Source organism: Nesoenas mayeri (assembly GCF_963082525.1).
Source record: "Nesoenas mayeri genome assembly, chromosome: 6".
In the NCBI taxonomy this organism is placed as follows: domain Eukaryota; kingdom Metazoa; phylum Chordata; class Aves; order Columbiformes; family Columbidae; genus Nesoenas; species Nesoenas mayeri.
Genome location: NC_137545.1, coordinates 2,772,397 through 2,789,317, shown reverse-complemented (window position 1 = coordinate 2,789,317; position 16,921 = coordinate 2,772,397). Strand labels below are relative to the sequence as shown.

Here is a 16,921-nt window from a genome sequence, read left to right as displayed (position 1 = left end):
ATGGCGGCAGCGCCGGTTCTGGCGCCTCGAGGATCCTGGTACCAGCCCCGGCGCTGCTGTGTCCGTGGGACAGGGCTGGAGCCCCCGCGGCCTCGCCAGGGCCCAGCACAGCCCTGGGGAGTGGGGCTGGGCAGTGGCCGGAGCTGGCCCGGGCACTCCTGGACAGGCATCCGGCTGCCCAACTTACTGTGACCCCCCGCGGTGCTTTTGGTGATCGAACCGCTGTCAGCGAGTCGTCAGTAATTAATTGCCTTTGGATTATTAGAATTAATATTAACTATCGCTCGGTGAGGTTCGATTATTTTATCAGTCTTTTGCGATGCTCTGCACTAGTGTTATTGTCATCCCACTCATCCATCGTCCCATATTGTTGATTATTTTCATTTATTGTCACCGTTTGTTTACTGCTCTAATGCTTTGTTCTCAATTGAGAGCAAAGTCTTAGTTAATTACTGTTAATCATGCGCGTGTTCCGTATGATGGTTCAGTTCCCCACCCAGAGCTCATTCTCAGGAAAGTAATTCATTGTTAACATGACCTCCTGTGGAATAATTACTGAGAGGGCAAATTACTGAAACTAAATACCAAGGATACACTTATTGAGAATAAAGCTATATCCACATCTTCAGAATATAAGGCAGCTGCCCAGAGGGGAAGAAATCTGCTCCCTATGCTTCCACCTACATGAAACAACACACATCAACCTTCAAAAAATGACATAAAACCTAAACTAATGAACCTAAACCAAGCCAACCCAACAAAGCTAAACCAAGCAACCTAAGACAACCTAAACTCAACTTCACCAATCTTCAACAACAGAAACCAACCAACCTGAAATGGGCTACAAACAGACACCCTACAAATCACCCATAAAGTAACTAATTCAGCATAAAACAACCAACCCAAAATTCACCTGTCAAACAACCAGCCTTAAAAAACACCCAAAACTAAGTAATATAAACCGAGCTAAAACAAACTTAAATGAGCATTCAAACAGGGTAGAAACAAACAAGGTAGAAACACAAAAGCTGACGAAAAAGAATGTAGAAACAAAGAAGCTACAAACTGAGAAGCTACAAACAAAGAAGCCGGAAAAAAAAAGGAAGACTTATAAAGAACCTAGAAAATGTGTTAAAAAAAGTCTCCAAAGTCAACCAACTCTAAACAACGAACCTCAAGCAGCCAACCAGCCTCAGATAACCTAAACCAAATGACCTAAACCAACCCCAGACAAATAACCAACCTCAACCAAAACAGCCAGAACAAACCAACCTGAAAGAGCCACCGCAAACCAACCAAACTAAACCAACAAACCCAAAACAACCTACGAAGAACCTATAAACCATGTGAATGGCAAAGAAAGTGTCAGGGACATCCAGCAGCTGTGCCCAGCACCTGGCCACTAAGGGCAGGGACAGTCCCCTGGGCCTCAAGGGCACAGAGACCCTTGGGGACAGCACCTCAAGGGCTCCTCCAAAGGGTGCTCCTGAATTAGGCCTCTGCTGACGGGCCACCCAGAGACTCCAAGGAGAAGGTAACAAGGTTGTACACATCTTGACGATATTCATTTCACTTGAGAACCTGCAGAGACACAAGCAGAGCCCCTTCCCCAGGTTATTAGATCAGCAGATCCTGACCATTCGTTAGACACAGGCCTCTGAGTCAGAGAGGCTGGCTTCATGCCTCTGGAGAAGTGTCATGGATGAAGAAATTCCTTGACAAACATGGTTATCACAGATCAAATGCTCAATGCGCAGGAGGTTCCTGAGATGAACTGGAAATAACTTCTGAAGAGACATGGGTAACTTATTACTGCTGACAGAAAAATGATTGAATCTGCTTCTCCAGTGCCACTTTCATCCTCTGGTTCCTCATGCTGTAGATTATGGGGTTCACTGCTGGAGGCAACACTGAGTACAGAAAAGATACCACCAGGTCCAGGCTTCGGGAGGGGATGGAGGGGGGCTTCAGGCAGGAAAACATGGAAGTGCTGATAAACAGGGAGACCACGGCCAGGTGAGGGAGACACGTGGAAAAGGCTTTGTGCCGTCCCTGCTCAGAGGGGATCCTCAGCACAGCCCTGAAGATCTGCACGTAGGACAGTATGATGAATAGAAAACACCCAAATCCTAAAGAGACACTAACCACCACAAGCCCAGCTTCCCTGAAATAGGTGTCTGAGCAGGAGAGCTTGAGGATCTGGGGGATTTCACAGAAGAACTGGTCCACAGCATTGCCCTTGCACAGGGGCAGTGAAAATGTATTGATCGTGTGCAGCAGAGCATTGAGAAACCCACTGGCCCAGGCAGCTGCTGCCATGTGCACACAAGCTCTGCTGCCCAGGAGGGTCCCGTAGTGCAGGGGTTTGCAGATGGCAACATAGCGGTCGTAGGACATGATGGTGAGAAGAGAAAGCTCTGCTCCAAAGAAGAAGACGACCATTAAAACTTGGGCAGTGCATTCTTGATAGGATATAGCTCTGGTGTCCCAGAGGGAATTGGCCATGGACTTGGGGACAGTGGTGGAGATGAAGCCCAGGTCGAGCATGGAGAGGTTGAGGAGGAAGAAGTACATGGGGGTGTGGAGGTGCTGGTCACAGGCTATGGTGGTGATGATGAGGCCGTTGCCCAGGAGGGCAGCCAGGTAGATGCCCAGGAAGAGCCAGAAGTGCAAGAGCTGCAGCTCCCGTGTGTCTGTGAACGCCAGGAGGAGGAACTGGGTGATGGAGCTGCTGTTAGACGTGCTGCCTCTGGGCATGAGGACAATGTCATAGGAGAAAAAGACAATGACAAGCTACAAAAGAATTCTCTGAGCAAAATCAAAGCCATTTCCCGTACAAGCTCCACTGTCACACACAGACACTTTTCTTTTTCCTGGAGACCGCCTTCAGCTTTGTAGCTGGAGCCCTGGTTGGTGCTTGATAAGCATCTGATGAAGAACTAGCCCTCTACCATGGACTCCTGATAAGTCAGCCTGACTCTAAAGAAGTGGGCAGGGGAGGTGGCCTGTCCTGGTGTTCAACCTTGTCAAGTGCAAACCACTGCTAATGCCGACAGGCCTGTCAGCATCTGCACTCCCAGGGATAAGATACGGGAATGGTAAGGGCAGTTTCAGAGTTCTAGGATTTTATAGCTTCCACCCAATTTCACCTTGAGAGGGTTCTTGCATGTCAGAAACCCTTAGCGTTTCTGCTACACTGAGGGAGAACAGCATGAGTCCTGTGATGCAAGACGTTGTCTGTGGCTTAGTGCACAGTGAGATGAGCTGGTCTGTCCCTCTGTCTTGCTCCCAGCTGCCCTGGACTGGCACCTTTCTGAGACGGAGGCTGATCACACTCCCATGTTGACCTGAAAAGCCACCAGGCACTGCTGAGAGCAGAGGGCTCCACCTCGGACCATGACATGTCTCACCCTTTGCTAAGGTCTCAGCATCCCACATTTAGCCCAGAACACACATGGCTCATCTCACAAACCCAACAGCATTTTCTCTGTCACAGTATCTCTGTGATTGTCCGTGGGGTTTCAGATAACACAAGGATTCTGTGGGACAGATTTTTATCCTGGAGTGAAGCTCACAGCTTGGAAGGATGCCTCAAGGAGACAGCCAAGAGTCCTAATGATGGCATTTGATTCAGGGAGATTCAGTTCATTTCCTAGCCCCACAGACTGCATTGCCCACAGCCCCACAGGTCAGAGGAAAGCTGGGACAAGTGTTCCCATGGACACACCTGCAGGAAATGAACCACAAGATCAGGCTGTGACTCTGCAGCTGAAACTCCCATCCCCAGAGAGCCTGACAGCAAGAACAGGATCACAACAACAGGGACCCAGAGCAGGGGAGCAAGAAGGAAAATGCAGTGAGGGTGGGTGTGTGAGAGGCCAGGGCAGAGGCAGCCGGGCACTCAGACAGCGTCACCCTTCCCCAGCTGTGCAGCCACCTCCCAGACACCAACCTTGCCGGGCAGCTGCTCTCAGCCCCTGTGCTCTGCAGAGGAACTGGAGCTCTGGCTGCACAGGAGCTGGTTCATGCCTTGGAGCCCCTGGCCCTGAGGGCAGAGGCTTTGCTGGGGGAGAGAGGGGGCGAGGGGGCTGCTCAGATGAGGGCTCTCCACTGGAGGAGATCAAAGTGAGTTTTCAGAAGTCTCTCTCCCTGTGGTGGACACTCCCTCGGGACACTCCTACAACATTTCTTGTTCTAGTTTCCTTTCCTTCCCATATCACAACCCTGCATTCTGGAGATTGCCCCCCTGGGAGATTTTTTCCTGTGTCCTGTTTTTTCCCTGTCAGTGCTCACAGACCCTAACCCACAGACTCTGCACTCACCCTGGCCCTACAGAAGCCTGCCTGTTTGCAGGGCACAGCCTGGGCACATACTCCCGTTTGCAGGTCAGAAAAAAGGACATGCCAGGTGTTTTGCCTGATATGCAGCCAAGGTAATGCTGGTGTTTCCCACAGGCTGGGGACTGTCTGAAGACACATCAGGAGCCTCCTGGCAATCCTACTGATCACCCATAGTTACAGTTCAGGAGTCACAACGACTTGTTTAAAATTAAGAACTCCTTTTCCATGTATGTGTTGCCATTTCCAAAGAGCAGGAAATCTAAAACACAGACTCAGGAAAGTTTCTTATATTGCTGTTAACACGTGTCTTGACCTCCTTTATGAAACCTACTGTTGGAAGTATTGTGGGAGTGAGCTGAAGCTCTGAGCAGCCTGGACCAACAAAACATCCCTCAACAGCAGAAGGACCCTTCTATGAAGGCATCACTTCTTACACCCACAGCTGCTCCCCACAGCACCGTGGGGATCTCCCCGGGCAGGCCGAGCGCTGACCCTGGCAGGCAGCAGAGTCCCTGCCCCAGCACAGCCCTGGGGTGCAGGGACGCTGCTCTGCAGGACAGCCCTGGGCACCCCTGCCTGCACATTTACATTTACAACCCACAGCCATCCTTGGGAAAAGGCAGCATTCACATCTTGTCCCTCTGACAGTGCAGGAGGTGATCCCTGCTCTGCAGCACATCCTTTGCCTCTGCATCGGAGTATCTCTGGGAGTTGTACTTACATCTCTTGCAGGCTCTGCAATGTGACAGTTTTCAAAGATTCTACCATGATTTGCAAATGCAATGCCCTGCAGCCACAGACTCAATATCTGTGAAGATTTATCTCCCAGTGAGCTCTCAGCATCCTCCCACCCCAGACTGCATTTCCCCCCTCTCTCTCTGGCTCCTCTGCCCTCGGTGCTGCAGGCAGAGCCCTCAACCCTACTGCGTGTGCAGAGGAGCTGCTCCTGGGCAGAGCTGTCTCTCGGCAGCGCTGCCGCTTCCATGAGCTCCCTCTGTGCCAGGAGCCCAGCCCAGCTCAGCAGCACAGGAGCAGCCCAAGGGGGCACTTTCTCTGTCCCCTCTGGGCTCCCTCCAGGTGTCCCTGGGGCTCCAGGGGCACATCCTTTGAAACAACCTGAAGTAATCAGTGATGTTTTTTCTCTCTCCTCTGCAGAGACACTTCTTTCCAGCATTGTATTCTTCGTATTAAAAAATAAATTGGCAAGAAAAGAATGTTTTCTTGTCCCATCATTAGACAGGACACCAGGCATGTTACAGCAAAGGATCTAATTTCTTCAAGCTGGGGGAGGAATATCTTCAGTTGAATGAATTTAGACATTTTATTCTGCTTTTATACTCCTAGGTCTAGAGAGACATTCAACAGTCTTTTAACCATGTCATGTCTGTACTCTGAAACAAAACCTTTGCACACATGGGGTCTTGCACACTTGGTACCAGGTTTCCTTATGGTGAGTCAGAGCTGGGCTGGTGCCACAGCTGGGGTGGTTCAGCCCAAATGTGAAGGCAATGCCCTCAGCCAGGGACCTGACTGGATTTGCTGGAGCCATCAGTGTTGGAGACAGAGCTGTTACATGGATGGAATAAACTGCCAAGGTTGGGTGCTCAGAAGAGAACTCAGAACTCCAGTCTCTGCTGCACTGTAAGGTCTGATGCCCCATCCATAAGTACATATCTAAGAAGTTCAGATAAAGAGTGGTCTTTCAAAATTCAACCTTTTTGTTCCCAGGTGACATGGACATTTCTCATGTGCCTCTCCAGAGAGTGACAGAGGCTGGATCCCTTTTTCAGGAGAAACTATTTGCTGGGAAGACACAGCTACGGGATGACTCAACAAGGTTTTATTGCATTTACTTCAACATCATCAGATCTTATGTAGTTGGTGCTTTTCTGTGATAGCTCCTTCTGCACAGGTGATCATTAAAAGACAACCATTTCATAAGAGATGGACACAAAGGCCCTGTCATGACCAAGAAAGCTCACCATGAGCTCTGGAGGGAGCGAGGAAGATTATAACCAAGCACCAGGAAGAACCAATAAGTTAAAGGCCACTTCTGAAGAGTAAGAGGCCCTGAGCAGCCATGAATGTCCATATGTAGGAGTGGGAGAGAGCGTCAGGCGATGTGAGGTACAAAAGGGTGATGGCTGATTACTTTAGCAAATCTTTACAACCGTGTCTGAGTCCACAAGTGGAATGTGGTTGATGTCTATGGGTGGAGGGGGAATAGGAGGAAGTGTTTTTGGAGGGTTATGGAAAGAAGGCAGGCTTCTCTTGGGCTAATCATACATGGTAGTGACATTAATATGCTGTGGGCATGACTGTGCCTGGGAGATCGGGCATGGCTGCTGCTGGGGCTCGCAATGCTCAGTCATGGCCCATGAGCTGACCTTGTTCTGCTCCTCTCTCACAGTCCCTACACTTCGATGGTCCTCAGGAATCCTCCATGACACTGGAAGAGAAATGACCTTTCTGGAGCGTTGGCCCATTACTGGAGGACAAGAGTGAAAGGTTTGTGATACACATGGGAGTGCAGGAGTGCAGGAGTGGTCTATGTGGCAGTAAATGTGTTAAAGGCAAGAAAAAGACCTGGAGACCATGTGCTGGTCATGCTAATGTGGAATAGACTGATTTTTGTGTGTGTGTGTGTGTTCTTGTTGTTGTTGTTTGGTTGGTTTTTTGTTTGTTTGTTTGTTTGTTTTGTTTTGTTTTGTTTTGTTTTTTTAATGTGTTTATTTTAGAACAGCAGAAGAAAGAACATGTGCATTTCAGTTCTGGGGGATGGATCCAATTTGAGGATTCAAGCAAGTTTGGGACTGGAACAGCTTAGGTGATTGAGGACCATTGTCAGGTCTATGAAAGAAGCTGGGTGCTCACAGGCATTGCCAGCTCCTCAGAAAAACAGAGCCTTGTGGTTAAAGTGACACTTGGCATCAAACCCACACCAAAACCACAGATACACTCACACTGACAACAGGAAGAGCCTTGAGAAACATTTGATTGAAAGGGTCTCCTTTGCCAGACCCTGGGGGTCAGGGCTTGGACTTTCTGATGAAAAACCACCATGAAGGGATGACATGGCATCAGAGCCACCTCTGCATCCATCGCCTTTACCACCTGTAACCAGTGCCTGAGTTTTTGCTTCACCAGCCTCCAGGGACAGGGACTGTTTGTTTCCTTCACAGCTGTGTCAGCGATGTCCATTTGTGGGGCCCCAAACACCCTCAGAAACTTGAGTTTGCTTCTGCCTTTTAATTCATTGGAGGTTTGTTCATTTTTTCAGTATCTGCAGTCGGGGTCATGGCAGTAGAGGGCTCATTAACATCCAAAATACTCTTACAAGCCAAGGGTCTCCGCTGCATTTTCCTAAAAGCTTCAAGTCTGGTGTGGATGATTAGGGAGTTTTCAGGAATAGACAAACAGAGAGCATTTCCATAATAAATGGAAATGCAGCATGGACAGCACGTCAAGGGAGGCGATTCTGCCTCTCTGTTCCACTCTGGTGGGACTCCACCTGGAGTACGGCATCCAGCTCGGGGTCCTCAGCACAGGACAGATATGGACCTGTTGGAGAGGGGCCAGAAGAGGCCACAAAATTGATCAGAGGGATGGAACAGCTCTGCTGTGAGGACAGGCTGAGAGAGTCGGGGTGTCAGCCTGGAGAAGAGAAGGCTCTGGTGACACCTTATTGCAGCCTTTCTGTACTTAAAAGGGGTTAGTAAGAAAGATGGGGACAGACTTTTTAGCAGGGCCTGCTGTGATAGGACAAGGGGTGGTGATTTTAAACTAAAGGAGGGAGATTCAGGCTGGGCATGAGGAAGAAATTTTTTCCACTGATGGTGGCAGAATGCTGGCCCAGGTTACCCAGAGAGGTGGTAGATGCCACATCCCTGGAGACATCCCAGGCCAGGCTGGATGGGGCTCTGAGCAACCTGACCTGGGTGAAGATGTCCCTGCTCATGGCAGGGGCTGGACTAGATGGGCTCTGAAGGTCCCTTCCAACCTAAACCATTCTATGGTCCTATGAAAGCTGAAATGAACAGTAAGAACAGAAAAAAGGGACTAGAAAGAGGTGAAAAGAACTGGCAGCATTTAACAATTCTTGAATTTACTCAAATATAATAATTTTTAATTTTTTCAGTATAGTACATACAAGAGTTAACTAGGGAAATGAGACTTCCCTGTGTTCCACTGGATACTGACCCCTCCCTCAATAGAATGAGTAATCCTTGAAGGGCCAGTTATATCTGATACAGGTGAGACGGGTGACTCTCAAAGAGTAAATGCAGATAGAGAAGATGCTAAAAGTATAACAAAACGAGGACAAACTAAACATTGAAGTTAAAGAAATCTGAGCTGAGAAAATGATGACTGTTAGTGCAGGCTGTCCCCAAAAAGTAGAAACAGGAGCCCTGAAATCATCATCTCCAGGTGGGTGAAAAAAAACAAAGAAAAAGAGGAAGAGTAGACATCTTTATAAACAATAAAGATGAGATGCCTTCAAGCACCAAAAATCTTACAAAAAGAGGAGTTATTCAGAAAGCTCCTAAAAATCTCCATTTATGACATTCCCCACCCCCCAAGAAAAAAAACAACACAAACAAAACCAATCAAACAAAAAACCTCAAGCCCAAACAACAACCAAAAACCCAACCAACCAACCAACCACTGAAAAGAAGCAGTTCAGACTTAAACAACGCATGAACATAACTTTTAATGATCTGGAGAGAAGTTGTCCCATCGATCCCAGAGAATTTTTGGTACCTCAGTGATACAACAGCCTGAAGTCAAGTCAGGGTTGTGGTTACAGTTAGTTCCTCGGCACGTAGAGGTAGTGGGAGAATTTTTATTTTGATTCATGTTCTGTCTAGTGGGAGGGTGCATTAGGGGTGGCTGTGACAGAAAGCATCTGGGAAGATTATTAAAAAGTTAAAGGCTGGAAAAAAAGGAAAGAAAACAGAATACAGATTATTATCACTGAAGACATTAATGATCAAGTGGGCTCTGGGATATTAGATGTGCCATCAGAGGTGAAGATTAAGCCGGATCAGCTGGAATGTAGGTGAAGTGACCTAGAAGCCAAGGCTGTGTGAGGGTCTCTGATGAGGACACGATGGGAGGAGCTGGCTGCAGAGGGACCAGGGGAGTCCTTGCAGGTGCTGGAAAGGCTATGAGGTCTGAGGGGTGACTGGGAGACGTTTCTCTGTACATGTTTTTGTGTCTGGTGTGTGCACATATGGTTGAAAGACACTCCATGACATGGGTGTCTCTAGAACAAAGGAACCTGGGAAGAGCAAGAATCCAAGACAAGTTCCAGGATGGGCTGCATGTCTGGGGCCACACACAGTACATGTGTGTGTGAGTGAGGGGTCTGTACCACAGACAAGAGAGATTTGGAGCAACTGGAGAGAGTCCAGCAAAGGGCCATAAAGGGCATCTTGCATATGAGGAGAGGTTAAGAGACCTGGGGCTGTCTCAACAACCCTTCAGATCTGTCCCTGCTCTGGTGTGGGTGACTCCTCACAGTCCCTGCAGGGGTGTGCATGTTCTGACATGGACTTATCCAAAGGGAACCATCCCCTCAGCTGATGTAACTCCAGTGTGAACTGTTCCACAGGTCACTGTCCATTGGAATCCAATTCACACGGAGGTTTTAGCAAGTTCCCTCGCTGCCCACAAACCTACTCTCTGGTGGGAGCAGAGTGGAAAAAAAACAGAAGAGCCAGTGAGGTGAGGTGTCCTTTGGGACTTGACACTTCCAGACAAGGAAGAACTGGTCAGAGATGTAACAGGCAGGGATGAGAAAGTAGAGTGCAGGATCCTGAGGCAGGCTTTGGCCTGCTGGGCAACCTGCCTCTAAGATTTCTATAGGATGCAGCCCTACAGAGAGGAGGGCTGCAGTGTGCTGTTTGATGGTCAAGGATCTCCTCTTCAACCTCCAGAATGCTCTACTCCCACATGCAGATTGTTAAGAAAATGTGGCAGGAGAAAGGCATGGAAATGCTTGACAAAGGAGTAACTGAAAAGAGCTCTTTCCAAAATACAGCCGTGAAGAGGAAGCACAGAGAAGGCGGAAGCTGGCTGCCTTCTGGCCTCAATGGTTCTGTGCTGCTGTGCTGCAGACAGACATCTGCATGTGTGAGTTTGTCTGTGTGGGGGGGAAATGGGGAGATGAGGGGATCCTGGGGCCAGCTCCCGCACAGACAAAGGGTCTATGACCAGCCCCTGCAGGCATCCACATTTTCTGTGTGTCTATATATGCGTACATTTTCCACTAATATAGCCTTGCATACAAACAGCCCAACCTTCATTTATCCTTTCTCTGCTGACTCTGCTTTTGCTTGCTTTGTACCCTCCTTTGGTGTCTTGGAGATTGTGTTCATGGTAAATCCTGCCTGAGTTTGCAGAGACCTTCAACTCCTCATGTTGTTATCTTGTGAGACCACACCACAGTCAGGGTGAGCCACCTGCATGCAGATATTAACAGATGAGCAAATGGAGTTCGAATCCAGAGAGGCCTTGAGATACTCAGGGGTTTGGCCAACAGAAACCTCTCGAACTTTACAAGGATAATTGGCCAGTCTGGCTTCAAGAGGAATAAAAGACCTGCACATCAGGTCCAGCTGGGACCTGAGTCTGTGTGACTTTGAGTGCTGAGGAGTGACTCTGAGGAGAAGAGCCTGGGAACTATTGGAGATACCACAGAAGCCAGTGATTTATGCTGACCATGAACAAGACCACCTGCATACCGGGCTGCATTACGTTGAGCATGTTCACCCAGAGGAGATATTATGCCTCTTTGCACAGCACTGGTAACTGGCAGGGACCCATCACACATGGGTTTGTCACAGTTATTGGCTCCTTATTTTGATGGAGATGAGAGGAGCTGGAGAGTGCCCAGAGGAGATCTGGAGTTTGGGGCCTTCAGCAGATGCCCTGTGTAGAGGGACTGAGAGACCTGGACTTATTTGCTCTTCTTTCTCAGTGGCACAGAGGCTCAGGGCAGTATAGGAGTAGCCTGAGACTGCTTGAAGTGTAGTTTCAGAGATGATGGAGCTTTTTTCAAAATTGAGTAAGAAAAATTTGGAAAGAAAAAATGCCACAAAGTGCAGATGGGGTGGCTGAGATTTGACAAAAAGAGAAACAAATGCCACTCCAAGTGCAGTTTTGTGGTACAAGAGGCCACTTACAAAGAGTCTGGATTAGCCAAAGCTTTGCATTTCAATGAACAGTCTGTTAGGATGGAGAGATATCGGTAAGGGTGGGAAGATGCTCAGGTGCAACCAAGGTTGGTAAGCAGGGTGGAGGTCAACACTGTATCGCATCCAGTGGTGGAGAAAGCTGGAGGCACTGGCGAGGCTGAAAGCCCCCAACACAGCCAAGGCCTTTGCCTTCTGGGCTGTGGCTGTTCTCTGAGCAGTTGATGTCTATGAGACACCACTATAGCACAGTACTCCATTGCCTGCTCGTCACAATCTGTAAGCCTGGGAGATATTGTACTGTAGTTCTGCTCTTGGCATTGCACAGCCCCACATCCCACTGCCCCAGGAAGAGCCCTGAGCAATGTTTGAGGGACAAGATCTGCCTCCCCAGGGGCTGGTTACATAGCATCAGAGCCACTTTCCCATTGCCTTTGCCTACCTGTCCTCACTGTCACCAGTTTTCTGCCTTAACAAGCACACAAGCTTTGTCATGATATGTCCCTCAGTGGGGTCCATTAACACTACAAGAAACTTTGGAGTTTGCAACTTTGACTTCTTGAAAGGCTTCTTCAACTTCCTATCACTGTCTATAGTCTTGGAACCAAACACACCAGAGGGGTCATTAAAGTGCCGTGGGCTGCTCCTGTGTTGCTGAGCTGGGCTGGGCTCCTGGCACAGAGGGAGCTCATGGAAGCGGCAGCGCTGCAGAGAGACAGCTCTGCCCAGGAGCAGCTCCTCTGCACACCCAGCAGGGCTGAGGGCTCTGCCTGCAGCACCAAGGGGAGAGGAGCCAGGCAGAGAGAGGGTAGAGGCCAGCTGGGAGTTGAAGGATGATTGAGAGTTCACTGGAAGTGAAATCTGCACAACCCTTGACATGGTAAGTCTGTGGTTGCCAGGCAATGCAGCTGCAGTTCCTGGAGGCATCTCCTGATGCTGGCACAGCCACAGCTCACAGGATGTGTCATGAGGACTCCCTGACCAGAGGCTTTTGTCAGGCAACTTTGAATGGCTGCAAATTTAGGGAGGATTCACAGGGACTGTGTGAGCTGGGGGGAGGCTGCATTCTGTCTTCTGGGTGTTTGCTGAACAATGGTCTGACTGTCCCTTTAGCAGATCCCATCTTCAGAAGCCTGACTCTGCTCTGCCTGTCCTGCTGGGCTCACGAGCTGCCCCCAGAAAGGCTCAGGTCTGCTGTAGGATCCCACGAGTGCTGAGCCTTTCCTTGGGCTCTGCACTGTCCTCTCAAGGTCCTTTGCATCTCTCAGTGATGGGTCATACCTTGCTCTCTCCATCACATCTCCACCTCTGGGCTGGGACAAAGAGTATTCAGGTCTGTCCTTTCAAACAGTGCTTCCCTGCTCCTGTATGAGTCCAGCTGTTTGAGTTTTTTTAAAGAGCAATTTGTATATAAAGACATCTTCAACTCAGCACCAGTGATAGCACAGGGGAGATGAGTAAAAAAACCTGACAGACACTTTTGCTCTCCTGACTCTGCACTGAGCTACAGAGAGCTGAGCCCTTTCGCCTGTCCTGTCTCAAGATTCTTCCCATTTTCAGTCATATAAATCCCTATTTCTACCCATAAGTAACACATTCCACAGATGTCATGGTGGAAAGTTAAAAATACAGAAAAAGTTCACACAAAGATACGTGAAACATTTCCTGTGGAGACCACACCCTTTCAACTAATGAGTGCACATACAGAACTTTTCCATTAAAGCTGGATTATATCTGACATTCCTTGGGAATGTCAGAACTGTCAAAAACCAGCTCCCATGTCCCCACTGCAGCAGAGCAAAGCTGGCTGCTTGGCAGCACACGGGCAAAGGTCCTGCTCCCCTCAGCACACTCAGCCAGCAAAAAACAGAGAAAGGAAATGTATTTCAGTTGGGGATGATTTCTACAAAAATCAGTGGCTTTGGTTAGAGGAGTCTGCCCTCATTTGAAGTTGTAATTTCCTTTATTGTACAGAGTCCCCATGCCAAGAAACAGCCAATGTCCAACAGCAGCTCCATCACCCAGTTCCTCCTCTTGCCATTCACAGACACATGGGAGCTGCAGTTCTTGCACTTCTGGCTCTTCCTGGGCATCTACCTGGCTGCCCTCTTGTGCAACGGCCTCATCATCACCACCATAGCCTGTGGCCAGCACCTCCACACCCCCATGTACTTCTTCCTCCTCAACCTCTCCCTCCTTGACCTGGGCTGTATCTCCACCATTGTCCCCAAATCCATGGCCAATTCCCTCTGGGACACCAGGGCCATTTCTTATATGGGATGTGTTGCACAGTTCTTCCTTTTCCTGATTGTAGGAGAGTATTTTCTCCTCACAGTCATGTCCTACAACCGCTATGTTGCCATCTGCAAACCCCTGCACTACGGGACCCTCCTGGGCAGCAGAGCTTGTGTCCACATGGCAGCAGCTGCCTGGGCCAGTGGGTTTCTCAATGCTCTGCTGCACACGGCCAATACATTTTCACTGCCACTCTGCAAGAGCAATGCTGTGGACCAGTTCTTCTGTGAAATCCTCCTGATACTCAAGCTCTCCTGCTCACACTCCTACCACAGGGAAGCTGGCCTTCTTGCTTTTAGTGCTTTTCTATTTTGAGGATGTTTTGTGTTCATTGTGCTATCCTACAATGCAGATCTTCAGGGCTGTGCTGAGGATCCCCTCTGAGCAGGGACAGCACAAAGCCTTTTCCACATGCCTCCCTCACCTGACCGTGGTCTCCCTGTTCGTCAGCACTGGCACGTTTACCTACCTGAAAACCTCCTCCTGAATCTGGTGGTGGCAGTACTGTATGCACTGGTACCTTCAACACTGAACCCCCTCATCTACAGCATGAGGAACAAGGAGCTCAAGAGTGCTCTGAGGAAGCTGATGACTGGATGTTTTCAACAGCCATAGACTGCCTGTTTCCTCCCGCAAAGGTGTAGGTCATGATAGGCCAAGTCTGTCTTTCCTTCTTTACTTTTTACCTTTTTTAACACTTGTGATGTTTTTCTCTTGAATGAAATGTCACTATTCATCCCCTCCTGCTTAATTATCCACCCATTTAGTGTGACCAAAAGACATTGTGTAAATGAGGAGTCTCTCGTATTTAAGTGAAATAAATGAACATGTGCCAACTTTTTATTTTTTTCCGAGATTCATCCTCATTGTGTCAGGGATGAATGGGAAATGAAAACCCCTTCGTGGCAACACCAGCTTTGGGAAGGCTGCTCTGTGCCTGGAGCAGTAAGAGCTCTTGAGGACCTCAAGGGCCAGGGATTTTGTGTTGGGCAATCACATGGAGGGGCTGTGGACCTCTCAGGATCTGCTAGAGAGGAGAGCAAAGGACACAGGTGTCTCCTTTTCCTATTGCTGTGCATGTTCACCCACCTCTGGGGTGACCCCTCTCTGATCCCCAGGAGCTGCTGTGCCCTTCAGAGGGGCAGAGGCTGTGGGGTGACTGCCCAGAACACCTGCAATGGGCACTGGTGTGGGACCAGCCCAAACTGGGCTTTGTTGGGCAGAGGGCATTGGGGGTGGAGACAGGGCAGGGGAGGTGGGAGAGACTCGAGGGAGCTTGGATGGGCTGGAAAGTACCTGGGAGAGAAAAACATCAGCCTGTATCTCGTGCTGCATGGCCATGCAGGGTGAAGACTCACACCAGGGGTTGTGGTGCAGAGCCAGGGCTTGTGGGAGGGATCAAAGTCATGCACGTGCAGGAGAGAGGAGGCTGCTCTGTGACCTTGTGCACAGTGAGATGGATCATGAACTGGCTGGATGGCAGAGCCCAGAGGGTTGTGATTAATGGTGCAGAGTCTGTTTGGAGGCCTGTAGTTAGTTGGGTTCCCCAGGGGTCAGTACTGGGTCCAGTGCTGTTCCATCTTTTCATCAGTGACCTGGATGAAGAGACTGGGTGCACCCTCAGCAAGTTTGCTGATGATACGAAACTGAGTGGAAGGGTTGACACACCAGAGGCTGTGCTGCCATTCAGTGAGACCTGGACAGGCTGGAGGACTGGGCAGAAAACAACCTAATGAAGTTCAACAAGGGCAAGTGTAGGGTCCTGCACCTGGGGAGGAATAACCCCAGACATCAGTACAGTTGAGGGGCCGACTTGCTGGAAAGCAGCAGTACAGAGAAGGACCTGAGAGTTCTGTTTGACTGAGAGAGCAGGATCTGTTCAGCTGGAAAAGAGAAGCTGAGAGGGGATCTCATAAATGTTTATAAATATCTCAAGGGTGGATGTCAAGAGGATGGGACCAGACTCTTTTCAGTGGTGCCTAATGAGAGGATGAAGGGCAACAGGCACAGACTGAAGCATAGGAGGTTCTATCTGGATACAAGGCAAAAGTTTTACTTTGAGGGTGCCAGAGCCTGGAATAGGCTGCCCAGAGAGATTGTGGAGTCTCCTTCTCTGGAGACACTCAAGACCTGCCTGGACACATTCCTGAGGGATCTGGGGGAGTTCACTCTGGAGAACAGGAGGTTGAGGGAAGACCTTCTCACTCTCTACAACTGCCTGAAATGAGGTTGTAGCATGGAGGGTGTTGTCTCTTCTCCCAGGTAGCAAGTGATAGAGGAAATGGCCTCAAGTTGTGTCAGGGGAGATTTTGATTGGATATTAGGAAAAATTACTTCCCGAAAAGGAATGTCAGGCATTGGCACAGGCTTCCCAGGGAAGTGGTTGAGTCACCATCCCCGGAGGGGTTGAACAGACGTGTAGATGAGGTTCTTAGGGACATTGTTTGGTGTGGGAATGGTAGGATGTGTGGTTTTGGCTAAAGGGCCTTGGACAGGTTATATGGAAGTATGTTTTTTTATGAGTGTAAGCAGTGATAGCCCAGGCCAGTGAGAATGATATCTTGGGTCAAAAAACTGCCCCCATATGTATGATGTGTGAATGTTGGGCCTGGGTTTGTGAATGAGTGGGTTGGAATGCCGCCCACAAGATATGCATGGCAATGTGACTGATAACAGTCACAATATGAGTGTGGTATGTTTGGAATTATTGAAAAAACATCCTGTCTAACCTCTTGGTACAGGCCCGTATCTGTAAACCTATAAATTGAGAACTGTTAATAAAAGTCAGCTCAGCTCTGCCTAGCTGTGCTCTCACTGCTAACAAGAACTCTGTGTCTGTGTGTGTATCTGTGTCTGTATGAATCGTTCTCATCACCACAGTTTAGTGTCAGTGTTAAGAGCTGGACTCAATGATCTTGAGGTTCTCTTCCAACCAAAATGAGCCTGTGATTCTATCATTCTAAGGCCAACAGCATCCTGGGCTCTATGAGCAGGAGCATAATGAGAGGAAAAGTTTATACCCCTTTTCTCAGCATTTCTTACACCATATTCAGAATATTTCCTGGGTTTTGAAACCCCACAATGCCAAAG

General features: G+C 49.0%; 1 protein-coding gene across 1 annotated transcript in view; it reads right to left on the bottom strand.

Moving 5' to 3' along the window:
* Positions 1-1,809: 1,809 nt before the first annotated feature.
* Positions 1,810-16,921, bottom strand: part of LOC308041721 (olfactory receptor 14C36-like) — a gene marked incomplete at both ends in the record, with an annotated part of 29,883 nt that continues 14,771 nt past the window's right edge. The window contains one exon of the mRNA XM_080346623.1: positions 1,810-2,793. Within this exon, the coding sequence (XP_080202749.1) occupies positions 1,810-2,793 (984 nt within the window). The remainder of the gene's footprint in view (positions 2,794-16,921) is intronic.